Genomic DNA, 27585 nt, shown 5'->3' with positions numbered 1-27585 from the left:
TCTCCAGACATGGTGGGAGAAGCCGACGCCGCTAGCTAGGGCGACCCCCTCCTGCTCGGGCATCAAGCCAAACCAAACTAAGCCAGGCCAAGCTCCGCCTTTGACCCCCAGCCGCCCAGCTCCGGACCCCGGGTTCCGTTCGTGAGAACGCTCCCCTCCCCTCCCTCCTCTCTCCATCGCGCTGCGGCCAAAGCGGGTGCCGCGCCGAGCAGTCGGCCGGCCGACCAATAGTAGCCGCGGAAGGCGGAGCCCGAGAGCCAGCAAATAATCGCTCGATGCATTACGAGCCCAGCCGGTCCGAGCATCTCAGCGATCTCTCACTGCAGCGGGCGAGGCGAGCGGGCGTCGCGGCCACCGCAGCTGGCGAGGGTTGCGGGACCCCTCCGTCGCTGGGCCGCCGGCGCTGGTGGCGGAGGCGCTGCCTGCCCGGAGGGGGATGCCCTTTGGCGCTAAAGACGCGCCCGGCTCCGTGTTGCTTCTGCAGGTACGTGGGGGAAAAAGTTTTACGGGGCTGGGGGGCGGCTTGCGGGCTGGGGGGGAGGAGTAGCGGGTGGGTGGGAAGGCTTGAACGCGTGTCGTCTACCCAGCCGTCCGCCGTCCACCCGGGTTTGGCTGTCCTCGCGTGGAAAAAGGAAGACGCGCGTCTGGTGCTTGGCATGCGGAGCGGGGGGCTCACGGCATCCCATGCGACCCCCCCCCAACTTAAGGCACTGAGCGCAGGGGGTGGCTATGGTGTAATCCCCCCCGGGGGAAACTCCCCACGGTTCCTCCATCCGTGTGTGGGAAGGAGGCCTCCAAGCAAGGGAAGAGCTGGGTTCAAATCTTTCCCGGATTCCATCCATCCATCCCTGGTGTGGGCGGGTGGGGAGGGGAAGTCGCTGTTCACCTGGCATATTTCTAATGTGCATCGGCTTTTTGGTGTTGTGTATTTGTGTGTGTGTGAGTGAGTGAGTGAGAGAGAGAGAGATCCTGTAGCAGGCTAGCCCAGTGAATAGTCCCTGGGGCTTACTCTTGAGTAAATGCCTCTACTTAGATGGCTAGCCAATTCTTCAGAGAGGAGGTGGCCTAGCGGAAGTTTGTTTCCAGCAACTTGTAGGTGTGGGTTGAGATGGATAGTAAAACAAGGCTTGCAATTGAGAGGGCCACCCGGAACCTCTGAGGAACTACTAGAGGATGCTGCTACAGGAAAGGAATTTGGACAGCACAGACCTCACACTGGGGATCCGGTTTGGAGATTTCTATACAGAATCCGTTCTTCTATTAAGATGAAACCAGTCCAATTATGGTGAGGTCTCCACGCTTCCCTTCTTGCTGCTGATCGGTCACATGTTGTGTACCAAAGCTGTTCTTTGCACCTTCCTCGCCAGGGCCTGCCACAGTGTGAGCCTGGTGAGTCCTGGAAGGGCGGGGGGGGGGACCAAGTCTAATTGCACCCCCAACTTCTGGAGTCTAGTTTGAATTCATGTAATTCACAACACTTTTCACCAATAGCTTTGCCCCAATTTGGCACTGGAAATGCATGCAAATCTCCAGAGCAGTAACCCGATGGGCAGAAATTCAACAGGTGATTTTTAATTTTTTTATTATTATTTTGACTCCACACTTTTCTCCATGCCTTGAGGAGGGGAAAAATTGCAGGCATAACCCCTGCAAATGGGAAAGGAAGGGAAAGGAGGAAGAAAATAGCTGGCAAAATGCCGCCGCCGATGCCAGTGGTGAGCCGATTGTAGCTGATGCCTCAGCTTAAGAGAGTGTCAACCAGCTGAAAATGGATTAAAAGCGAAGGCTCAGAGGTGGTTTTACACCTGAAGCACAAAAATAAGCTTGAGCCAAAATCCGCATGCCCGTTTATTGTATTAAATATATGCATTAAACATATGCAGCAAGATGATTCATCCAGAATCTCCTGGGCCAGTCTTTTAAATCAAGTATTATATTTATCATTTGTTAGAGTGATGTTCCCCCTTTTTTTCCTGGGGAATTGAGAGGCTTACTTGGAGATCTCCCTTTACTGGATTTCCAGACCAACAACCTTATTCCGGCCGAGAGAGAAGGAACAGTACTGGATCCCGTTTTCATCACCGCACTATAAAAAAGATGTTGAGACTCTAGAAAGAGTGCAAAGGAGAACAACCAAGATGATGAGGGGACTGGAGGCTCAAATATACGAAGAACGGTTGCAGGAACTGGGCATGGCTAGTCTAGTGATGAGAAGGACCAGGGAAGACATGATAGCAATCTTCCAATATTTGAGGGGCTGTCGCAGAGAGGAGGTGGTCAAGCTATTTTCCAAACAGCTTTGAAGGCGAGACAAGGAAGAATGGATGGAAACTGATCAAGGAGAGATTCAACCTGGAAATAAGGAGGAATTTTCTGACCGTGAGAACAATCAACCCATGAAACAGAAGTTGCCTTTGGAAGTTGTGGGAGCTTCATCACTGGAGGCTTTCAAGAAGAGATTGGACTGCCATTGGTCAGAAATGGTGTAGGATCTCTTGCTTGAGTGGGGGGTTGGACTACATGACCTATAAGGTCCTTTCCAACTCTGTTAATCTATTAATACCCAGGCCCTTTGAAAGGATGCGGAGAATCATAGGGCTGGAAGGGACCTTGGAGGACTTCTAGTCCAGCATCTTGCCCAAGGCAGGAGACAAGGACCCATGCCTAGCCAAGTTCCATAACCACTACACCTTACAGGTTCTTTTATTTCATTTTTTGAAGATTTATACCTGCCTTTTCTTCAAGAGCTCAGAGTCATATATATAATGAGCCAGCTCCCCTTTCCCCAACATCTTCACCATTACGCTGCCCGGCTGTCAGACGAAGAGAGGAACTGAAGCTGGGTCTCCCCATTCCTTCTCCATCCTCTTCATTGCTGAAGCATCTAATGCAGTGCTTCTGGTCGTTTTAAGACAGTGTTTCTCAAACTTGGCGACTTTAAGTCCTGTGGACTTCAACTCCCAGAATCCCCCAGCCAGCATAGCTGGCTGGGGAATTCTGGGAGTTGAAGTCCACAGGACTTAAAGTCGCCAAGTTTGAGAAACACTGTTTTAAGAGATGTTGACTTCAACTCCCAGAATTCTGGGAGTTGAGGTCTTAAAGTAGCCAAGATTGAGAAGCACTGATCTAATGACTGCTAGCATCTGTCTTGGGGGAGACCCTTCTATAGTAACAGTTACCGTATCTCATTTTTTTTTTAATCTGGGGGGGGGGGCAAGAGAGGTGTTATTTCTGCAGAGTAACAGTCCTGCTGTGGTTCAGGACACTTTTTGTTTCTCTTAAACACATCTCAGGGCCGAATTACTGACATCAACAAGGAAATGGCACTGTGGGTTGCCTTAGTAGGGCCCTCCAAAAGTATCAAACCCAAAATCAAGGATAACGCAATACAATCCTTCCAACTCGAGTTCTTTATTGTTTCCTACCTTTAGACAGAATCTTGCCAAATTGAGGACTCTTCTATCTGCACCTAGAACAGGGACCGGCAACTTTAAACACTCAAAGAGCCATTTGGACCCATTTGCCACACAAAAGAAAACACTGGGAGGCACAAAGATCCTAACCGGAAGCCCACCCATTCAATTCTGGAGCTGATCGGAAGCCTGGTTCCCTCTCCATAGAATCACCTCCTAGTGTGGCCTCCTTTTTCCTCTACCTGTCCTAACTGAAAGCCCTATCAATTGTGGAACTGACTGGAAAATCCGCTCCTTGCCCTACAGTCTCCTCCTGGCGTGCCGTGTTCCCCCATCCCCAGCCGGATGGTCCTCTCAAAATTGTGGTGCCAACAGGAGCTGCAACAGAGAGAGGAAAGAGCCAAATGCGGCTCCAGAGCCACATGTGGTTGCTATCCCCGATCTAGAATATACTCGGTGAATGATGAGGGAGTGGCTGCCTTCACCCTCTTTTTCTCACACATGGTATCTGGGCTACGTTGCCTTTTACTCCTCTGGAATATACCCCTCCTGCCTGGAAACCCATCTCCTCATTGCCTTTAACCGCAAAGACCATCATTCAGTGGGGATCCGGGATGTCAAACTTGTTTTTCAGATGGTAAGCCACAACAGTGTTGGCACAATACCTTTAATCAGGTCGAGAAAGGACCCAGCGGTAGCAATTCATCCGACGTGTGAAACTCGAGTGGGCCTTCCTGCCGTAAGAGTCCTTCCAGTGTCACACAAACCCAATCTGTTGTGTCAGCAGACAGTTGGAAGGATCGGGTGAGCCCCGAAAATAGGTTAATTCACCCAGGGAAGTGCGCTGTGCGAACATCTCCAGCAAATAAATCATTTTTTGTGAAAGCTGAGGGTGATAAGGATGGAGGCACTGTTGGCAGGGACATGCAGGTTTTCTATTATCCATCTGTCATCCTTGCTCAGGCAAGTTTTTGTTTTTCCAGAGTTACGGAAATCTGCCAAACCTGTTTAACTCGAGGTGGCGGGAGTTGTAGATTCCCCACCATGAGTGTATCAGACCAGCCACCTTCCAAATACAACCCTGATCTGTGCCCAGCCGAATTCTTGTTTTCTTCCCAAAAAAGGCCCCTTAGTTGTTTTCTCACTTTTGGCACTGATGGAATCAAGTGAGGTACTAATACCACTCTATAAAGCCTTAGTAAGACCACACCTAGAATCCTGCATCCAGTTTTGGTCACCACACTATTAAAAAGATGTGGAGGCTCTTAGAAAAAGTGCAGAGAAGAGCAACCAGGATGATTAGGGGACTGGAGGCTAAAACATATGAAGAACGATTGCAGGAACTGGGCATGGCTAGTCTAGTGAAGAGAAGGACCAGGGGAGACAGGAGAGCATCTTCCAATATTTGAGGGGCTGCCACAGAGAGGAGAGGGATCAAGCCATTTTCTAAAATCTTAAAGCCCTAGTAAGACCACCCCTAGAATATTGCATCCAGCTTTGGTCACCACACTACAAAAAAAGATGTTGAGACTCTAGAAAGAGTGCAGAGAAGAGCAAAGAGGATGATGAGGGGACTAGAGACTAAAACATACAATGGATGGTTACAGGAACTGGGCCTGGCTAGTCTAGTGAAGAGAAGGACCAGGGGAGACATGAGAGTAATCTTCCAATATTTGAGGGGCTGCCAGAACGAGGAGGGGGTCAAGCTATTTTCCAGAGCACCCAAAGGCCAGACAAGGAATCATGGATGGAAACTAACCAAGAAGAGATTCAGCCTAGAAATAAGGAGGAACTTTCTGACAGCGAGAACAGTCAACTTTGGAAGTTGTGGGAGCTTCATCCCTGGAAGCTTTCGAGGCTGGACTGCCATCTGTCAAAAATGGTGTAAGGTCTCCTCCTTGGGGAGGGGGTTGGACTAGATGACCTGCAAGGTCCCTTCCAAATCTGTCAATCTGTAATCAAGCATCGAAACAAAATGATTTGCTTTACTAATGGGAATGTTTCTGGGAAAGAGACAGTGCAAAATGGGTTTGGGCGCAGGCAGCCCTGCTAACTGCAGAGCTTCCTTCCTTCCTTCCTTCCTTCCTTCCTTCCTTCCTTCCTTCCTTCCTTCCTTCCTTCCTTCCTTCCTTCTTTCCTTCCTTTTTTTCTTTCTAATTTTAAAAGTGCTTGACTCTGGTGAGGAGCGATGGGTCTCGCAAGAGAAACTGGGGGTCTGGGTGTGGCGAGGAGCATGAAGAGTTTCATTTAGAAATCCAGGCACTGGGTATGGTCACCCAGCGTAACAGAATATCCGGTGTCTCCAACTGGTGATAGATTCCTCCTCAAGAGCCTTTCCTTGCTTGCCAGAAACATGTGGTGGCTTTTTTCTGAAGGCTTTTGCTGCCAACTGGCAAAGGTGTTTGGGCTGATAGAGAATATAAGGAGATATGGCTTGAAAGAGAGTTGCAGCAAGAATCGGTAGTTGCAGAAAGAACTGGGGGAAGAGTGAAGAGGAAGGAAAGAATGGAGAAATGGGTTGCACCTTCACTGCCCCCTCTTTCTACTGACTAGGTGGCTCAGTAGCTAAGACACTGAGTTTATCGATCAGAAGGGTCGGCAGTTCAGCGGTTCAAATCCCTGGTACAGGTCTCCTGCGTGAGCAGAGGGTTGGACTAGATGACCTCTAAGGTTCCTTCCAACTCTGTTACTGTTTCCTGTTTCCTGGGAGGATGGCAAGAACTATGACATGTGCATCTACAGATTAACAGAGTTGGAAGGGACCTTGTAGGTCATCTATTCCAAACCCCCCTGCCCAAGCAGGAGACCCTATACCAATTCTGACAGATGACAGTCCAGTCTCTTCTGGAAAGCCTCCAGGGATGAAGCTCCCACAACTTCCGAAGGCAACTTCTGTTCCTTTGGTTGATTGCTCTCACTGTCAGAAAATTCCTCCTTATTTCTAGGTTGAATCTCTCCTTGGTCAGTTTCCATCCATTGTTCTTTCTCTGGCCTTCAGGTGCTTAGGAGAATAGCTTGACTCCCTCCTCTCTGTGGCAGCCCCTCAAATATTGGAATATTGCTATCCTATCTCCCCTCTATTCACTAGAATAGCCAGGCCCAGTTCCTGCAACCGTCCATTGTATGTTTTAGTCTCTAGTCCCCTCATAATCCTCATTGCTCTTCTCTGCACACTTTCTAGAGTCTCCACATCTTTTTTTATAATGTAGTGACCAAAGCTGGATGCAGTATCTGTAGGTGAAGAGTATAATTACAGCCAGAACTGAACTAAAGAGGCATTTGCTTCTGTGCTGCTCAGAAAGTTGCTACATTGCAAGTGTGAATATGCCGGTGAACACATTGAGTAACTCGGAGGATAGGGCCAAGCTCAGGAATTCATAACTTTGTTGGGGGGGCTGGTGTTTCTCCCCATGTCCACTTTTCTAGCATCAAAAGCAATTTTTTGGAGGTCTAATCCACTCCACTTTTGCTCCTGGGATGACAGCAGAGACAAAACTGCTGATATTCTCTTTAGACTCAATGGCCTTTATTCATGATCCACGGGTCCAGTTTTCTTTCTTTTTTTTCTTTCTTTCCTTCCTCCCTCCCTCCCTCCCTCCCTCCCTTTCTTTCTTTCTTTCTTTCTTTCTTTCTTTCTTTCTTTCTTTCTTTCTTTCTTTTTCTTTCTTGTGGGTTGCTTTCTGAAGGATGTAAAGATTTCAGGATGGGTTTACATTTTATTTTAGAAATTCTGAAACCGTCTAAGTGGGCAAGAAAAAACACCATCCTGGGTTTCAGTTGAAATGACAGCCGAGATAAAACAGCTGATATTCTTTTTAGACTCCATGGCTTTTATTCATGATCCATGGATCCCCTTCCTTCCTTCCTTCCTTCCTTCCTTCCTTCCTTCCTTCCTTCCTTCCTTCCTTCCTTCCTTCCTTCCTCCCTCCCTCCCTCCCTCCCTCCCTCCCTCCCTCCCTCCCTTCTTTCTCTCTCTCTCTCTTTCTTTCTTTCTTTCTTTCTTTCTTTCTTTCTTTCTTTCTTTCTTTCTTTCTTCTGGGTTTCTGAAGGATGTAAGGATTTCAGGATGGTTTTACATTTTATTTTAGCAATTCTGAAACAGTCTAAGCAGGCAAGAAAAAACAGCATCCTAGGTTTCAGCTGAAAAGCATTTAATATAAATTGCACCGGCTATTTTTCCGTCTTTCTGCCCGCCGAAGTGATAGGACTATGCTGAGAAACCATATTAATACCTTCCCTTACAATGTTTGCAGAATAAGCTAATTGCTTTAGCTAATTGATAAACGAAGTGAGCCAAGCTCAGCAACCATATTATGCAACTTAAGTAAAACAACATAGAGCTGTATAAATGATTTGTTTATTTTTAAATAATGACTGTGTTTTGAACTTGTGGTTCAGGGATGCTGTTGAGCAAGGCAATAATTATGGGTGCGCATTGGCCAGAGTTTGACAACATACTTGAGTTTGAATGTAGATCTGAAAACACATTGATCTTCATTATCAACATTGTTTATTAAACTTGGATGCCGCCTGACTTTCATCAACAGGTGATGGGTGACTCACAAACAAGGGCATTGCAATCAAATGAATAAAACATAAATAAGACAAAAGATGGCAAGTGGAATGAGGTTAGGGGTCTCACTGTCCCATGCCAAAGGCCTGGGGGAAGGACCAGCTCTTCCTAGTTCTTCTGAACCATAGCAGAGTGGGGGGGCATTCATATCTAGGGGAAACTGAGTCTGTAGGGCAGCCACTACCATATTTCCCAGAAAATAAGATCTTATATTATATTTTTGCTTATTTTCTGGTTTGGTCTTATTTTGGGGGAAATACGGTACTAATTGCGTCCGTCTGGCTGATGATCTTAATTGGGGCTTATTTTGGGGGTAGGGCTTATATTATGAGCATCCCGAAAAATCATGCTAGGGTTTATTTTCCAGTTGGGTTTTATTTTAGGGGGGAAATGGTACTACCAATAGCACTTATATACTGCTTCATGGTGCTTTACAGCCCTCTCTAAGCAGTTTACAGAGTCAGCCTATTGCCCCCCCAACAATCTGAGAACTCGGAAGGATGGAAGCTGAGTCAAATTGAGCTGGTCAGGATCCCTGGGCTGTGGGCAGAGTCAGCCTGCAATGCTGCATTCTAACCACTTTGCACCATGGATGGATGGATGGATGGAAAGAAGGAAGGACAATAGCAATAGCACTTATATACTGCTTCACGGTGCTTCACATCCCTCTCTAAGCAGTTTACAAAGTCAGCCTATTGTCCCCAACAATCTGGGTCCTCATTTTATCCATCTTGGAAGAATGGAAGTCTAAGTCAATCTTGAGCCTGTCAAATTGAAGGCAGCCAGCAGGCAGCAGAAGCAGCCTGCAGTACTGCACTCTAACCACTGCGCCACCATGGCTCACTACTACAGAGAAGGCAGAGGAAATGCTATGGAAGACAGTGGTCCATCAAGTAACCGGGCTCTCTTTGTGTGGTGGAGTGAAGTCCAGATTCCCAGGAGAAAGGGAGTTCATTTCAGAGGAGCAAAAAGACAGCGAAGTTTAGAGAGTTTGGTTGGGAGAGAGAGGCTTAAAATGGCTCCTCCTTTGTAATTTTCTGATTATGGGTTTAATGGTGCAAGTCTGCTTTAACTTGGCAAGGTATCTGTCTCCGGGTGAGGAACAATAAAGGGAACTGCTCAAGAGAACCTCAAATGTGTCGTTGACATTCTTAATATGGAACATCCTTGATTTATGATGTGTATATATAGGTAGCAACTAGCATCTTGAATTGCATCCAGAAGAAACCAACCACTGGTGCAGCTTGCGCAGCAGAGGTATTACAAGGGCATACTGAGGCATGTTCCTTTACTAATAAAAGAATATTTGTAGCTCAGGATTGAAAGGAGAGGTCCTTGGTACCTTCTGAGCTTGGCTGTTTTCTTGCAGATGTTTCATTACCCAAACTAGGGTAGCCATGATGATGTTATCTAGTTTGGGTAACAAAGTGTCTGCAAGAAAACAACCAAGATCAGAAGGTATCAAGGATCCTTCGTGTCCCTTATTTCCCATATGGACCCCTTAAAGTTTCTAGAGCAGGGGTCTCCAACCTTGGCAACTTTGAGACTTGTGGACTTCAACTCCCAGAGTTCCTTAGCCAGCCAGCAGTACCCTGGGATCATGTCATCCCTTTAGGTCAGGGGTGTCCAAACTTGGGAACTTTAAGACTTGTGGACTTCAACTCCCAAAATTCCTCAGCTGGCTGAGGAATTCTCGGAGTTGAAGTCTACACGTCTCAAAGTTGCCAAGGTTGGAGACCCTTGCTGTAGATCAGTGATGGCGAACCTATGGCACACGTGCCACAGGTGGCACGCGCATGCGCGCACTGGCCAGCTGAGTTCACCCTTTTTAAAAGCCATTTTTCGCCCTCCCCAGGGTCCAGAGGCTTTATAGGAGTCTGGGGAGGACGAAAAGAGCCCCCCCCGCCCTGCCCGGAGGCCCTCCTGAGGCTTCATGAGCTTCCCTGAAGCCTCCGGAGCGCAAAAAACCGGCCGTACGGGCAAACCAGAAGTTTGGGAACGCACTTCCGGTTTGCTCGGCGGGTCGTTTTGAGCGCTCCGAAGGCTTCAGGGAAGCTCAAAACGACCCTCCGAGCCTTCAGAGTGCTCAAAATGACCCTCCTGAAGCCTTTGGAGTGCTCAAAATGACCATCCGAGCAAACCGGAACTTCCGGTTTGCTCGGAGGGTCATTTTGACTGCTTCGGAGGCTTCAGGGAAGCCTCCTGAAGGTCCTTGAAGCCTCTGGAGTGCTTCCGGGTGGGTGGGGGAGGCTGTTTTTGCCCTCCCCATGCTCCTATAAAGCGTCTGGAGCCTGGGGAGGGCGAAAAAAGCATGCAAAAATGGAGGGGTCGTGCCTGTAGTGTGCACATGTGCACTGGGGGGTCGCGCATTGCATTATGGGTGCAGCACCCCTGCACATGACCCCCTTGCGCTCCCCCCACTTATGGCACACAAACCAAAAAAGATTCGCCATCGCTGCTGTAGATAGTCTTCAGAGTCATCCCCATGTAGAGTGAGCTGCAGTGGTCAAGCCATCACCAATGATGGTGATGCCCAAGAAAATGTACACTGTGATTTTATTTTATCAAATCTATTGGCTGCCCTTCTTGAGGTTCAAGGCAGCTCTGAGCAGCTTACAGCAAAACAATGATGGTTTAATGCAGGGGTCAGCAACCTTAAATACTCAAAGAACAACAAAGATCCTAATTCTGGAGCTGACCAGAAGTCCAGTTCCCCCACCATAGAGTATCCTCCTAGCATGGCACCCTTTTTCCTCTACCTGTCCTAACCGAAAGCCCTATCAATTGTGGAATTGACTGGCAATAGGGAGCCACAGCAGAGGGATGAAAGAGCCACATGTGGCTCCAGAGCCACAGGTTGCTGACCCCTGGTTTAATGTGAGGGCTTAATTCACACCATAGGGAAACTCATAAACTGCCCAAATCCATTTCATCCCAAGCTAGCATGTTTTGCAAATTCAGCCTCTAAGATACTGTTGCGATTTATTAATAATTGTGCACAGAAGACCCTTAGAGGGGTGTTTGTGTGTCCAGCGCATACATATATGTAAGCTTCTTTAAGGCTGGTTTCCCTCCCATTTTGATTGTGTAATGTTAGACATGCTAAGAATGTTTCTGAAAAAGAGACACTTGCAAAAATAATTAAAGGGATTGAAATAGAATTAAATAATTGTCACAGAAATCTAAAGCAGAGAATAAACATATTTAAGGAAAGAGTAGTGGTTGGGGAAGAATGGGGGAGGAGTGAACAAGGGGTGCTATAATACTTTTTCTTACATTTTCCCCCTTTTTTGGTTTGTCCTGTTTTTTAAATTCTTAAAATTCTCATATTTTCACTTGAATCCTTGTTGCAATGCAGGAGCCTCCTGACCTGGCGACTTTTAAGACTTGTGGACTTCAACTCCCAGAATTATATTTATTGCTTTACCCCTTCCTGAATGCTTGCTTTAGATTTTTTGTTGTTTGTTTTGCCTCATTAATAGAAAGAAAACAAAGGAAGGAAAAGATACAGTTTTCCATTAAATAAGACCTCCCTGCATAATAAGCCCAATCTGGCTTTTGAATGCATGTGCTAAAATAAGCCCTCTCCAAAAATATTGCAACATAGCAGCAGCCATGAGGTGATCACACTCGCCTCCTCCTGCACATCAAAAGTAATAAGACCTCTCCGAAAATAAGGCCAAGTGCTTATTTTGGGGGGTCAAAAGAAACAAGACCCTGTCTTAGTTTTGGGGAAACACTGTAGTATTATTTAAAATATTTTGGAGCATCCTGGAGATTACCTTGTGCTTGTTCCAGAGGTGAAGGCAACTCAAAATCTTACGTTGCATTCCCACATCATGCTAATCTTCGGTTAACACATTTGTGTCTCTCTCTGTCTGTCTGTGGCTTGTGGCTACTTTATAATTCCGTATACAATGTGAATCCAGAAAATGGGTTAATTCAGTTACTGTCAGGCACCGGGAAAATCAGGTGATCCAGATAGTTCAAATATGTTTAATGATTTATTGTAAGCTTATGTTCTCTACAAGAATCTGAACTACTAACGGTCAAAGGAAATAAGTGGAAATTAAGAAGGAATTCAAGATAGATCTTTTGTGGGCACGAAGGTACTCATGACTAATGACATGTTTCACCTCTCCCTTGGGATCAAGCCCATTCAGAATGTTCTGGTGCATGCTGGGAAAATCAAGTTAGAGTGGGGCATGGCCTATTTTGGGGTTGAATTTATTTGAGTGCTGAAATCCTGGTATTGCAATGGAAAAGGTGGAAGAGTGCTTATCTATACACTACTAAACTCTCATGGTTGTTCGATTGTCACTTTTGGTTGGGTGAAATGGTGTATCCTAGGGCAACAATTTTTGAACCAATGGGCTTTCTTAAAGAGTGTGTCCAAAGTATGAGATCTGTGACTCCCATTGTGATTCAAATTTGGCAAAGTTTTGATGGCTTTGATCCTGCCATGCCAATGTGGTTTCGTTATCAGCAGCAGTTCATGGCATCATCATTTCCAACATTTCCTTCCGGCTTCCCTCAAGGAAAGTCAATGGGGAAGCCAGCAGGAAATTAGAAGTCATACCTATACGCACTGCTTTTTTCCCATGTGTTCTGACCTGGGCTTCCCCAAAAAGCATGAGGTAGAGTCCGGGTCCTGACAAAATCCCTTTTATTAAACGAATGTGAATTCCCCTCATTCACATTCAGCCAGGCCTGGCAAACAGTCTTTCAAAGGAATATTTATGACCACAGACCTTATTTATCTTGGAAAGCTGCCATGTAAATGTTTTCCAAATGAGGTGCTGTGCAAGGAAAGACTGGGCACAGAGTCTCTGAAATTCACGGACAGATCTTCACACTCCTGAAACAAACAAAATAACGAATTGTTTCCTGCAAAAGCCCACTCCCCTTTTGGTCCTCTTTTATTTCCTATGGGAGGGGCCAATCACCTTCCACCTGTGACTTTACTCCCAAGTCTACCCTGATTTCTGAGTTGTTCTTTTCTTCTGGCAGCTCTGCGCATGCGCATACTAGGAACAGGCTCCAGCTGTTCTTCTGTCTCACTCAGTCTAGCTCCGAAGGCACCTGATCACTGCCAAACAACCTTGGCCCCCTCTCTGCCTCCAACGCAGAGCCCTCGTCCGAGCCTTCTCCAGCCTCCAAGACTGGCCCATGCTCCTCCCCAACCTCCTCACTGCCTGACTCTGCTGCCAGCTCTGCTGGCCTCTGGCAGGCCACAACACATGGTCATTCTATTTCCCTGTTTAGGCAAGGAGATAGCTGTGAAATAATAACCCAATGGGTCATAGGTTGTCTAGAAAAGTTCTCAAGCCGAGAGGCCGCTACTCCTTATGGCAGTGGTTCCAAGGGAAGAATATCTCTTTAGGGTTTGAAATTCAGTTTGCTTTGTTTGAGCCTCCAGAGGGGAGCACACAGCGCTGATTCTCGAAGATAATACAGAAAGGTTTAAAATGAAATGGACACTTTCAAAATCATCGAGGCGCCTGCTGGGTCAGACTAAAATATTCATTTAGCAGCCTCTCTCCCTGTTAGGTCTCCCAAAAGCAGAACTAGATTGCTCCCCTGCGATTGGCATTCAGAGGCATCCAACCAACCCAAGCAGTGTAATTTTCATCCTCCACGATTGTATATACACAACGGAGACAATGATATTAGGATTTATTGGCCGTTAATTTCAGAGCTGAGCTGTACATTGTATTAGGCTGGATATATATGGTGGCTCAGTGGCTAAGAAGCTGAGCTTGTCGATCAGAAGGGTCGGCAGTTTGGCGGTTCGAATCCCTAGTGCCATGTAACAGAGTGAGCTCCCATTACTTGTCCCAGCTTCTGCCAACCTAGCAGTTCGAAAGCATGTAAAAAATGCAAGTAGAAAAATTGGTACCACCTTTGGTGGGAAGGTCATAGCGTTCCATATACCTTTGGCATTTAGTCATGCTGGCCACATGACTACGGAGAACGTTTTCAGACAGTGCTGGCTCTTTGGCTTTGAAATGGAGATGAGCACCGCCCCCTAGAGTTGGGAACGACTAGCACATCTGTGCGAGGGGAACCTTTACCTTTAATAAGAGGGACTCCAGGTTTCGGCCAGCATTACTGCCGTTTCAGTGCACGTGCAATTTTGCTCACGCGCATGCAAGAAACATGCTTTGCGCGCGTGTGCAGTTGTCCATAAACATGTCTGCGTATGCGCAGAACATTTTAAAAAAAACATGCCGCACCAATCAGGTAACTGGTTTGGAGGCATAGGAGGCCTGGGTCACTGCTGGTTCCAACGACCCAGGTCAGCAAACCACTACCAGTCTGAAGATAGAAGGAGCAGTCATGGTTTTAGTGGATGGTTTATACCAGGAGTCTCCAACCTTGCAACTTTAAGACTTGTGGACTTCAACTCCCAGAACTCAACTCCCAGAAGCAAAGCTGGCTGAGGAATTCTGGGAGTTGAAGTCCACAATTCTTAAAGTTGCCAGAGTTGGAGACTCTGCTAGTCAGAAGATGACCCAAAGTGATGACATGACTTCAGAACACTGCAACCGTCATAATTCTGAGTCAGTTGCCAAACGTTTTGATCCCGTGACCCCATATGGAGTGGTTGCAAGGATTGTAAGTGTGAAAAACCATCTTTTTTCTCAGTGCCGTTTTAACTTTGAACTTTGACCTGTGTTAAACTGTTGCAAGGTCAAGAATTGCCTGTAGTTTTATCTGGGTCATGGTGCAATTTTTCATTTACATACTGTCGTTTTATAACTGCATTGTTTTTTGACTCTTGATGGGCAGGCAGAGTAGAAGAGCAGCTCATACATTTATTAAAATTGTTTAATAAATCAATAAGCAGTGTTTCAGCCTGTAAACTCAAAGCTTGCAGGGTGCTTAGATCTGGGCGATGGAGCCTCCTTGGAAGCAACAAAGGACTGGCCCACCTTGCCTTTACCAGTGACAATGGAGCTTGGGAGGAAGGAAGGAAGTAGAGAAAAGAAAGGAGCGAGAAAAGAAAGGGAAAACAAGGTGGTGTCAAAACAGGCGAGGGATGGTAAATAAAGCAGCCGAAACGGTGTGTTATAACCCTGTAAATGGAATGACAAATGTATAAGAACGACGAAGGTAGAAAAGAATAACAACTATGCGAATGTATACCTATAATTGTATATAGAGAACAAAAAAAAACTTTTTCCCAAAAAAAGGAAGGAATGGGAAAGGAGGAAGGGAAAGAGGAAAGAAAAAGAAAAAGAAGGAAAGATAGGAAGAGAGCAAGGAAGGAAAAATAACGAAGATGGGAAGGAAGAAGAAAGGAGAATGAAGGGAAGGGAAGGGAAGGAAGGAGATTATAATGAGAGGGAGAGAGGGTCTGAGGGAAGTCCTGCCTTAGCACTTGGCCACCATAGGTGCTCCCCGACATGAGTGATGTCGAGCTGGCCATGCCCACCCCGAGATCAAACACAACTCTGATGCGTCCCTCAATGCCCCCGAAGACACCAAGAGAACTTGACAGGTAACAGCAGCTCCAGAAAGTCAAGCCCCAATCATTTGCAAGTTTGCCTAAGCAACCTTTTTAAAAACATTTAAAACACACACACACACACACACACACAGACACACACACACAAGGTTAACCAGCCAGAACAAGCGCTTGGGTAGCCAGAAACCTTTTCATGCTTTCTGTCAAAGTGAAGCCAAGAATCAGGATTTCCAAGGACAAGACATGTCAATGCTATTGCTAACCCACTGGGCCATGAAGTGTACAGCAAAGGCTCTGTTGAACCATAATGAGAAGGAAAAGCAATGGGGGTGGGAGGGGGGGAATTGCCCTGAGATTAAAAACAAAAACCAAAGGAATTTGCATACTCATTCTGACAGAGCAATCAACTTTTTTTTCCAATGGCTGCATCAAGGGATGTCCAACCTTGGTAAGTTTAGGACTTGGGGACTTCAACTCCCAGAATTCCCCAGGCAGCACGGCCTCAGGTCTTAAAATTGGCAAAGGTGGACACCTCTGGGCTACTTCGTAGTAAATAGCCAATATTCTTCCTCCCCTTTGCTGAGTTGTATATCTGAGAGGTTGCAGCCAAGACCTTGGTAGTCAGAGTGAACGGAACTCTTAATTTATGTATGACTAGCTGATAACCTGGCATTGCCCTGGTATTCATTTCATGGCCATATATTTATCTTCAAAATAATGAAAGCCTTGTTGAAAATGTCTGGACCAAACATAATTTCTAATGTTGGTCTAATGTTGGATTTTCCCCCTTACCAGAGGGAGCCCCTTATACCATGGCAATTCCACTGCGCTGCACAGTATAAGCCATTTTATGACAGTACAGTAGAAGCCATTTGAAGGCACAACAGGCTGTATCTTAACAGAACACACTCCCTGAGGGGCTTTAGGAGTGTCTTACTCCCACAGTATTTGTTTTCAGAGAGTAAGTCATCTGTGTACCAAGTTTGGTTGAAATTGCTTGAGGTGTTCCAGAGTTTTGCTCACACACACACACACACACACACACACACCTCATCTTTGCCTCTTTCTCCAACTATGCTGCAGTCTCAAGCTTTCTCTCCAGTCTCAGTCCTTCTCCAATTTGGGGCACTTCAAAAATATCTCTACCTTTCAGAATTTCTACCTTCTGGCACACATCGGACTTGGGTAAAACCAAACTAGCCAATGAATATGGATTCAGTTGCTACGTCCCACCAATCGTAACAGATCATTAGTAACTCAAATGCATCACCTTCTTAATCAAGACTAGCATTTCTCAACCTTGTGAAATTTAAGATGGATGGAAAAATTCTCAATCATCCAGAACACAGTTGTCCCAAAGGTGCTTTTTCTGGAGGCAACTGGACTTTCTTGTTTTTTCTAAAGATGTTTAGCTTCTCATCCAAGAAGCTTCTTCAGCTCTGAAGAATGGAAGGTGGGGAATGGAAGGGTTTATATTCTTTGCAGACAGATGGCCATCTGCATCCTTTTAGAGGGTGGTTGAGGCACCAGAAAGTTCAGTTGCCTCCAGAAAAAGCACCTTTGGGTTAAGATGGATGGATTTCAACTCCCAGAATTCCCCCACCAGCCTGGTTGTCTGGAGAATTCTGGGAATTGAAACCCAGTGATTTAAAACATGGAAAGATTGAGAAATGCTGGTCTAGATATTAATAAACATTGATGAAGCATGTTGTTGCTGTTAGTTGCAAAGTCATGTCTGACCCCATGGACAATGTTCCTCCAAATCTTCCTGTCCTCTGCCATCCTCTGGAGTCCATTGAAGCTCACACGGACTGCTTTGGTGACTCCATCCATCCACCTTGTTCTCTGCCGTCCCCTTCTTCTTTTGCCCTCCATCGTTCCCAGCATGAAGCTCTTCTCTAGGGAGTCCTTCTTCCTTCTCATTAGGTGGACAAATGATTTGAGTTTCCTCTTCAGGATCTGGCCTTCTAAAGAGCAGTCAGGGTTGATCTCCTCTAGGACTGACCGCTTGGATCGCCTTGCAATTGGATCTCCTCGCAGGAGTCTTCTCCAGCACCAGAGTTCAAAGGCCTCTGTTCTTTGGTGCTCAGCCTTCCTTATGGTCCAACTTTCACAGCCATCCATTGCAACTGGGAAAACCATAGCCTTGACTAGACGCACTTTTGTTGGCAGGGTGATGTCTCTGCTTTTTAGTATGCTGACTAGATTTGCCATGATGAAGCATTAGCAGTGTTCAATAAAGCCGAGTTTCTCATTTGGTGCAACTCAACTTGATTCATTCCACAACATGAAGAGCATAAATCAGGACTGAGGACTTGGGGTTCTTGAGGATTGCTGATCTGCAGTGCTCAGCATTACAGACATGGCTGGGTGGGCTGCGTGACATTCAGCAAGAGCTCAAGATTGATAGTTTCCCAATTCTTGGCAAACATACTTTGGAGATGTACCGAAAGTGCGTGGCAAATATTCTGCCTCATTTCTGTGCATGACCTTCAAGTTGCCCTCTGGTTGGGTGACTTCCCACTGCTACTGTGAGAATGGGCAGCCTCCATTAATCAATTCCTGACACTTTGCAATTGCCTTCTTCCAACCCATCATCCGATGTCACTGCTGTGGCCAGCCAATGGAGCTTGCAGCAGTTTAGGACAGTGAGGAGGTTGGGGAGGAACATGGGCCAGTCCTGGAGTCTGGGGAAGGCTCTGATGAGGGCTCTGTGTCGGAGGCAGAGAGGTGACCACAGCCGTATGCCAGTTATCAGCTGCCTTCAGAGTCAGATGTCAGTGAGGCAGAAGAACAGCTGGAGCCTATTCCCAGTGTGCGCATGCGCAGAGTCACCAGACGAAGGGAACAGCTAAAGAACAGAGGTCAATTTGGGAGTAAGGCCACAGGTGGACAATGAATGGCCCCTCCCAGAGGAAATAAAAGAGGAGCAAAAGGGGAGTGGAGTTTGCAGGAGACAATTAGTTCGCTTAACTGGTTTGTGACTCTCTGAGACTCCCTGCCAAGTTTTGCAGATGTCGGCCTGGTAGCTCTCCAAGCCAGAGAAGGTCTGTGACTGTAAATCCTCCCTTGAAAGCCTTTGCTGGATGTGAAAGCAGAATTCACAGTGAATTCATAAAAGGGTTTTTTGTTGAGATCAGGAGTTTGTTTCATGTTCTGGGGAAGCCTCAGTCAGAACAGTCAGCTTCTCCTCTTCCTTCTGGGTTTCTTTTCTCTTGGCTCCTTAGACAAAATGGCCCAGGTCCTCAATCCATCTTCTGCCTGCAATGCTCATTTACAAGCATCGGGAGACGGTGGCTATTGTTATTTTGGCAGTTCGATGCATCACTCATACAGGTGGTGCGTATGGCGCATGGATTGGTTTCCAAAGAAAATTGCATCGTATGCAAACGAAGGAGGGGGAATGAATACCATTAAGACTCACTGCTTTGCCGGAGGGTGCATATCCCTGTGCGGTGAACGCATCCAATATGCCTCTCCTCCTTCCCCATCCTTTGGGAATGTTTTCAGCCCCCAAAAAGTCTGCTCAGTCAAAAAAAAAAGACAGCAGAACGAACACACCAATGGTGCTAGCCATATGCTCATGTATTTTGATATCCCGTTTTGCTTGTTTTTCCCTTCGGCAATGCTTTAAGGTAGACTGCTGCTGTCCAAAGCTGTTTGTTTGCTCTCCTGGCTGAAACAGAATTCCTGAAACACCTTCTTTAAAGACCTGAGGGACTGTTCTGACCGAGGCTTCCCCAAAAAATACGAAGCAGATTCCTGGTCCTGACAAAACCCCTTTTATTAAACGAATGTGAATTCCTCTCCTTCAAATCCAGCCAAGGCCTGGCAAACAGTCTTTCAAAGGTGAAGTTATGACCATAGACCTTATCTAGCTTGGAAAGCTGCCATGTAAATATTTTCTAAATGCAGTGCTGTATGAGGAAAGACTTGGCATAGAGTCTCTGAGATTCACGGACAGATCTTCACACTCCTGAAACAAACAAACAAACAAACAAACAAACAAACAAACTGTTTCCTGCAAAAGCTCACTCCTTTTTTGCTCCCTTTTATTTCCTATGGGAGGGGCCATTCACCACCCACCTGTGGCTTTATCCCCAAGTCAACCCTGATTTCTCAACTGTTCTTTTCTTTTGGCAGCTCTGTGCATGCACACACTGGGAACAGGCTCCAGCTGTTCCTCTGCCTCACTGCTATCTAGCTCCGAAGGCAGCTAAGAACTGCCAGACGGCCTTGGCCCCGTCTCTTCCTCCGACGCAGAGTCTTTCCCATCCTCCAGGACTGGCCCATGTTCTTCCCCAACCTCCTCATTGTCGGACTCTGCTGCCAGCTCTGCTGGCCCCTGGTGGGCCACAACAGGGGCATTCTGTCCTTATCAGACCCAAACAACCAAGAACAACACACGGAGTTACTTCTGAATAGTTTCTTTATTGTTACTCAGCTAGTGAATATTCATCTGTTGCTATTCACCTTGTTAGAAATCTTACCAGACTGTAACAATTCACTGCATAACTATTAGATAATCTCTGAATTTCTAGGGAGGTCTGTCTTTGCTCTCTTCCTGCCTACCAGATATTCAAAGCTCCACGGTCTCCTTGCCTTCTTCCTCCTACGACTCCAGGCTACCTTCCACCATAGTCCTGCCCTGCTCCATTCTATCTCAAAGGCAAAAGAGTTTTTGAATTGGGTTTTGGATGCAGGCTTTCCCTGGTGAATCGCTTCAGAAGGGAATGAATACTGAATAACAGAGTTGGAAGGGATCTTGGAGGTCTTCTACTCTCGACTCCTTGCCCAAGCAGGAGATCTTATAATATTCTGTACAAATGGCTGTCTGATCTCTTCTTTAAAGCCTCCAGTGACACCCACAACTTCTGGAGGCAAGCTGTTCCACTGGTTAATTGTTCTCACTGTCAGGAAATTTCTTCATCATTCTTGAGTGGATCTCTCTTTGATAAGTATCCACCTGTTACTCCTTGTCTTGCCCTCATGTGCTTTGAAGAATAGGTTGACCCCCTCTTTTTTGTGACAACCCTTTAAATATTGGAAGACTGCTATCATGTCACCCCTAGTCCTTTTCTTCATCAGACCAGACCAGGGGTCGGCAACCTTAAACGCTCAAAAGAGCCACAAAGATCCTAACCAGAAGCCCCCCATTCAGTTCTGGAGCTAACTGGAAGTCCAGTTCCCCCACCATAGAATCTCCTCTTAGCACAACTTCCTTTTTCCTCTACCTGTCCTAACCGAAAGTCCTATCAATTGTGGAGCTGACCGGTGACAGGGAGCCGCAGCAGAGGGATGAAAGAGCCACATGCGGCTCCTGAGCCACAGGTTGCCAACCCCTGGATGAGACCCATCCAGTTTCTGCAACCATTCACCGTATGTTTTAGTTTCCAACCCTTAATCATTTTTGTTGCTTTCTTCTGCACACTTTCCAGAATCTCAACACCTTTTTTCTATGGAAGTGACCAGAACAAGATGCATTATTCCAAGTGTGGCCTTACCAAGGAAGCATACAACAGTACTAATATTTGCTGTGCAATCATCTTTGTATTTAGGATATATTCTTCCTGGATGATTAATGGCACCATCCAGCATTGGGTAAAAAAATATGGTCTGCCTAATATTTAATATTCATTCTGGTCGCAGCACTATCTTTCTCTCAAAAGATGATCCAACTGGTCACAGGATTTTTCTTAAAACTGTTCGGCCCCGCACAATTTCTTATGTTTGGTTCCTGAGCCCTCCTATGCCGTTGCTTTGCAATTTCTGTATTTTCTCTCTGGGAAATTCCTTTAAAAAGAGATAAAGGCTATTTATAAAGTTTCCTCCCACCCTTTTGAGATGCTCCCTATAAGAAGAGAAGTGCTTGTGTGTATATCATACAGTCTTCAGGAACAAATACTTACAACAGATATTGTTAACTTCTCGGCTGGTTTCTGTAAGGGCTCTGTGATCGACACTAATTAGCAAGCAGTGTTGTTATTCTCTGTGAAAATTGGCAGCAGCAAGAACTGAGGAGGTTTTTTTTTTAATAAATGGGTGGGGTGTGTGTAACGGGGATGATTGGCCTGGGGCCACCACGGAAAACTCAGCAATCAAAGTAACAATCAGCCTTTCAAAGGATGGATTCAGACCAAGGAAGCCAGTCAGGCAGAAGATTATAAATCTGGGGGAATTGCCCCCCAATATTCCTGTTTAGTAGACAAAGCAGAGTGAATGAAATACATGATCTTGGACATGGGTGTTTAACTCACGGCGTCACATTGCCCTCATGTGACTTTTTGTGACATTTTTTCCCTTCGCGGAGTTGGGGTGGGCGTGGCCTCTGCATGATGCATCTGGCCTATGGACTGCCAGTTTGATACCCCTGATCTAGGATGTCATAAGGGGACATTTTGGAAAGAGTGGTGAAGGAGAAGACCAGGCAGAGTTATGGGGGTGGAGTCAAGATAGTAATCAGCCTGGAGCTGTTATGTTCCCACAAATGTTTGAAATCCAGCTCCTCTTGAAGTCCGTTGACTCTTATCTAGTGCCAAATTAGTGACAACCATTATTTCACAAGATTGTGACTAGACATCATAAATAAATTATTTTAACTGGAACTTAATATGTGGTCCGATTCTTCGCACCTCACAGGTGATTTTCAGGAAGTAGGAGGCTGACTCCAGGGATGCTCATAGGCTGTGCTAAAAAAAATTCAACATGTGGTCAGGACTGTACATTATAGCCAGTGGTGGGATTCAAATTTTGTTATTACTAGTTCTGTGGGCATGGCATGGTGGATGTGGCTTGGTGGGCGTGGCAGGGGAAGGATACTGTAAAATCCCCATTCCCTCCCCACTCCAGGGGAAGTATACTGTAAAATCCCCATTCCCTCCCCACTCCAGGGGAATGATACTGTACAATCTCCATTCCCTCCCCTCTCTAGGGGAAGGATACTGTAAAATTCCCATTCCCTCCCCACTCCAGGGGAATGATACTGTACAATTTCCATTCCCTCCCCTCTCTAGGGGAAGGATACTGTAAAATTCCCATTCCCTCCCCACTCCAGGGGAAGGTTACTGTACAATCTCCATTCCCTCCCCTCTCTAGGGGAAGGATACTGTAAAATCCCCATTCCCTCCCCACTCCAGGGGAAGGATGCTGCAAAATCCCCATTCCCTCCCCACTCCAGGGGAAGGTTACTGTATAATCTCCATTCCCTCCCCTCTCCAGGGGAAGGATACTGCAAAATCCCCATTCCCTCCCGATCAGCTGGGACTCAGGAGGCAGATAATGGAAGGGGGCGGGGCCAGTCAGAGGTGGTATTGGCCGGTTCTCCAAACAACTCAAAATTTTCACTACTGGTTCTCCAGAACCGGTCAGAACCTGCTAAATACCACCTCTGATGCTGTCCAAGTTAGGGTTAAAAAAATCAACATAGACATAGACATAAAATAACAAGAGTTGAAAGGGACTTTGGAGGTCTTCTAGTCCAATCTTCTGCTTGAGACGGAGACCACTTCAGGCAAATGACTGTCCAGTCTCTTCTTAAAAGACTCCCGTGATGGAGCACCCACAATTTCTAAAGGCAAGCCATTCTACTGGTTGATCGATCTCACCATTAGCAAATTTCTCCTTATTTTTATGTTGCTTCTTTTCTTGTTTAGTATCAATCTATTATTTCTTGCCCTGCCCTCAGGTGCTTTGGAGAATAGCTTGACTCCCTCTTCTTTGGGGCAGCCGATGAGATATTGGAAGACTGCTCTTATGTCTCCCCTTGTCCTTTTTTTCATCAGACTGGCCACACCCAGTTCCTGCAACTGTTCTGTATATGTTTTAGCCTCCAGTCCCCTAATCATCCTTGTTGCTCTTCTCTGCACTCTTTCCAGAATTTCAAATATCTGTTTTTATATTACGGTGACCAAAACTGGATGCAGCATTCCAAGTGTGGTCTTACTAAGTGGTACTAATACTTCATGTGATCTTGATGTAACATAACAGCCACCACAGGACAATCAAAGATCCAGAGATGGAACAAAAATAGGGGCATTTCATCTCCCAATCATGGTTAACATCTTGCCCCAATTTGCAGCTACTAGGGACTTCTTGTAGAAAAATGGGACAAAAAAGGATGAAAACTGTGTGAGCTAAAAAAAAACCACCCATTTTGCCATGAAATCCTCATGAGATCTGAACACTCTGGCTTACAATTTTCATCGCTAAACAAAGCAGTTATGAAGTGGGTTGCAACCAATTTGTTACTCTTTTTTTGGCCAGTGTGGTCATTAAGCAAATCCAGCCCCCCCCCCAATTGCCTTTGCTTGTCAAAAACCAGTTGGGAAGGTCACAAGTGATAATCTCAAGATCCTGGGATGCTGTACATGTAAAATACATGCCAAGTGCCCAAATTTTGATCCTGTGACTATAGGGATGCTGCAATGGGCAGATTTGTAAGGACTTCTTGTAAGTCACCTCTTTCAGTGCTGCTGTAACTTTGAACGGTTGCTAAATGAATAGTCATAAGTCAAGGACTACCTAGCATTTGGGCCATAAGCTGAGACATTCATGGCTGCCCCAATCCTAATGAAACATCTTTGTGACAGTTGGATGTAAGGTCTGCTTTTGTCTTTGGTAATAATAGAAGGATACGGCCTACGGCATCTTTGTTTGGATCTAATATAAACCTGTCACAATCTCTCTACACATACTCTGACGGGCATCTCGTAATATCCCCTCAGCCACCAAGGGGGGGGGGGAAGTTTCCAATTTTAAAATGACATCTTCACCATTTCTGAAAGGGATTTCTAGTTCACAGCAGAGATTCCCTCCGCTTCTCTCATCTATTCATGCTTCTTGCTCTGTTTTCTATCCCCTGGGATGCCTGCACAGGAATTTCAAACTCTTTCAACGACACGCACAGTCCAATTTCCCTGTTTCTGGAGAGTTCTAGGCCAAAACTCTCTGATACCCAAAAACCTGTAGGACCAAGATGGCGAACCTACGGCATGCGTGCCAGAAGTGGCACACAGAGCCCTCTCTGTGGCCACTGGCACTGTCGCCAGCTGCTCTTTTGGTTTCTGGCATGCCCATGGACACCAGCCAGCTGGTCTTTGTGGGCACAGGAGAGCCTGAAAGTGGCTTGAAAAATGGCCAAAACCCAGGCTGTTTCGGGGGGATTTTCAGGCTGTTTTGGGGGCTGTTTTCTGGGCCATTTTGGGGGTGTTTTCAGGTGGTTCTTTGGGTTGTTCTCAGGCCATTTTGGGGCCATTTTGCGGACCCAAAACAGCCTGAAAAATGCCCCCCAAACGGCCTGAAAATGCCCCCAAAACAGGCATGTGCATGCCGGCCAGCTTGACTTTAGGTTTCTGGTGTTCCGGCATGCGTGTGCACATGCGTTCCAGTTTTGGCACTCGGTGAGGTTCACCATCACTGCTGTAGGAGATGCACAGGCTGAGCCTGAGGGAGGGGTCAAATGCACCATAAGCCTTGAGTCCCCGCATACCCTCAAAATATCTTATACCTGTGTTCAAATATATTTCAGATCTAAGTCAAGCCCACCTTGGATGCCTCTCTTGTCTCCCACTTATTTCCCTTGACTGTTAGTTGGTCAGATTCTTGTAGAGGGCGTAAGCTTGTGATAAATCTTTATCCTCGTTTGAACTGCCCGCATCTCCTGATTTCCCCGGTGCCTGACATTATCCAAGTGATTTTTATTCTCTAGATTTGCACCAGCAAATATCCCAATGGTTGCACATAATTTCGTTCTGGTTTAGTATATGTGGGAATCCAGTCATTTGATTTATCATATTGGAGTGAAGATTATTGTGACATTTGAACCCAGTAAAGCTACCATATTTTTCAGAGTATAAGACACACCAAGATTTTGAAGAGGCAAATTAAAAAAAAAGTTTTTGCACTCTGCAGACCTCCCAAAAATGCCCCATTTTTTTTCCAAAAACGGCCCTTGGTGTGTTTTTTTCAAAAAAAAAAAAAAGAGGGCATGAATAGCCTTTAGGAGGATTGTAGAGTGCTCCGGGGGGGGGGCATGGGGGCCCCAAAATGAGCAAAAAATGGCCTGTTTTTTGTGAAAATGGGCCCATTTGTTTGTCAAAAAAGGGCATGCATAGCCTTTAGGGGGCTTACAGAGTGCTCCTGGGGGGTGGGCCCCCCAAAATTGAGCAAAAATCAGGCCATTTCCCGCTCATTTCTGCCCTCCTCAGCCCCCAGGGACATTCTATAAGCCTCCTAAAGGCTCTGCATGGCTATTTTGGTGAAAGGGGGGGGTTCGGGAGGCAAAATATGCTGTATTCAGTGTATAAGATGCACCCAGATTGGAAACGGAGATGAGCACCGCCCCCTAAAGTTGAGAATCACCAGCACATATGTGCGAGGGGAACCTTTACCTTTATAAAGAGTCAATTGTTGTTTAGTTAAACCATAGTATATTGCTCTGATAACACCAAAGCTACTTTTCATAACATCTTCAGGTTTATTCTATTCTCACCTTTCCCAGCCCAGCCAACTAAAGATTCCAGTTGCACAAATTCCCAGTGTGACTATTGTAGCGTTCATCCGATTTGAAGGACATCCGATTGAAATGAAGTGCCAGCCCCTTATTTTGGGAAAACGTTCTAATCACCTCTATTGTGTACCAGAACCCCTGCTGGGATTAATGCTAGGACAACAATGCAGCAGGCTCAATTTAAAAAACGCAGATCAACAAAGCGCAGTTGCTAAATTCATAAACAGACAAAGCCTAAAGAAATCCATCAGCTTTGTGCGATGGGATGGTTCATGTAACAGATGAAGTCCGTGGCTGACGACTGCAGCATATTCAACCAGAAATGCCCCACTTCCATTTTAGCCCCACAAAACCATACAGGTAGTGGGGCTAAAATATTAGCCAGCATCCCCTCCTTTCGTCACTGCCTTGAAAGCAAGGTTTATTTCCTTCCTTCCTTCCTTCCTTCCTTCCTTCCTTCCTTCCTTCCTTCCTTCCTTCCTTCCTTCCTTCCTTCCTTTTCTCCGTCTCCCTGCCTCTTTCTTTTTCCCTTTTAATTCTTTCGTTCTTTCTTTCTTTCTTTCCTCCCTCCTCCTTCCTTCCTTCCTTCCTTTCGTTCCTCCCTCCCACTCCCTCCCTCTCTCTTCCTTGCTTCCCTCCTTCCTTCTTTCTTTCTTTCCTCCCTCCTTTTCCCTCCCTCCCTCTTTCTTTTATTCTTCCTTCTCTTTCTTTCTTTCTTTCCTCCCTCCTTCCCTCACTTTTTCTTTATTTCCTCCCTCCCTCCCTCTTCCTCCCCCTCCCTCTTTCTCTCTCTCTTTCTCTTTCTCTCTCTTTCTCTCTCTCTCTCATTACATGTTTAAATAAACAACTCAAGCTGGCAAACATATCTAATATTCTTTCCTCCTCCTATTTTCCCCACAAAAACAAACCTGTGAGGTGAGTTAGACTACAAAAGGACCATCCCAAAGTCACCTGACTGGCTTTCATGCCTAAGGCAGGACTAGAACTCAGGCTCTCCCGGTTTCTATATTTGAACCAACTAAACATGTATGAGCCAACAGCTCCTGGTTAAAAGGCAGGCAGGAGACTTCCTGTCCCAGGGCTGAAGGCTAGACTGGGAGTCAAGACAACATCCCAGAAGGAGGAAGGAAGTTGCATTATTATTATTTTCCTTATTTTTATCATGCCTTTATTTTTTATAGCAATAACTCAAGGCAGAGAACATACCTAATGCTCCTCCCCCCTCCTATTTTCCCTATGACAACAGCCCTGTCAGGCGGGTTGGGCTGAGAGAGAGAGAGAGACTGGCCCAAGATCATCCAACTTGTTTCTATGGCTTAAGCAAGACTAGAGTTCAAATGCTCCCTGTTTGTAGCCTGGTTCTTTAACCACTAGAACAGGGCTTCCCAATCCACGGTCTGTGGAACAGCACCCATCCGTGGTATGCCAGAAACTGGTCCGTGGAAACAAGCGAAGCTCCATCCGTCGGATGTAGGCCGCACACAAAACCACACCTCCTGTGGTCCATGAAAAAATCTTTCTCCATAGAACCGGTCCCTGATGCTCAAAAGGTTGGCAGCTGCTGCACTAGATTGAACTGGTTGTGTTGCTGTTGCTGCTTTTGAACCTGGTGTAATTGCTT

At 46.1% G+C, this 27585-nt stretch overlaps 1 protein-coding gene across 5 annotated transcripts in view; it reads left to right on the top strand.

Moving 5' to 3' along the window:
* The first annotated feature begins 302 nt into the window (after positions 1 to 302).
* The window catches only part of ZMAT4 (zinc finger matrin-type 4), a 214519-nt gene continuing 187236 nt past the window's right edge, over positions 303 to 27585 (top strand). For 4 of the 5 annotated variants that reach the window (XR_014176028.1, XM_081960825.1, XM_081960824.1 and 1 more), the window contains exon 1: positions 303 to 484. Coding sequence is in view for 3 of the 5 variants with exons in the window: in XM_081960825.1 (XP_081816951.1) it covers positions 437 to 484 (48 nt within the window). In the remaining 2 variants the exon portion in view is untranslated. The remainder of the gene's footprint in view (positions 485 to 27585) is intronic. The other variant, XM_081960823.1, reaches the window with a different exon arrangement.

The sequence above is a fragment of the Natrix helvetica genome (genome assembly GCF_964273705.1).
Source record: "Natrix helvetica genome assembly, chromosome: 8".
In the NCBI taxonomy this organism is placed as follows: Eukaryota; Metazoa; Chordata; class Lepidosauria; order Squamata; family Natricidae; genus Natrix; species Natrix helvetica.
This window is presented reverse-complemented; position numbering and strand designations above follow the sequence as displayed.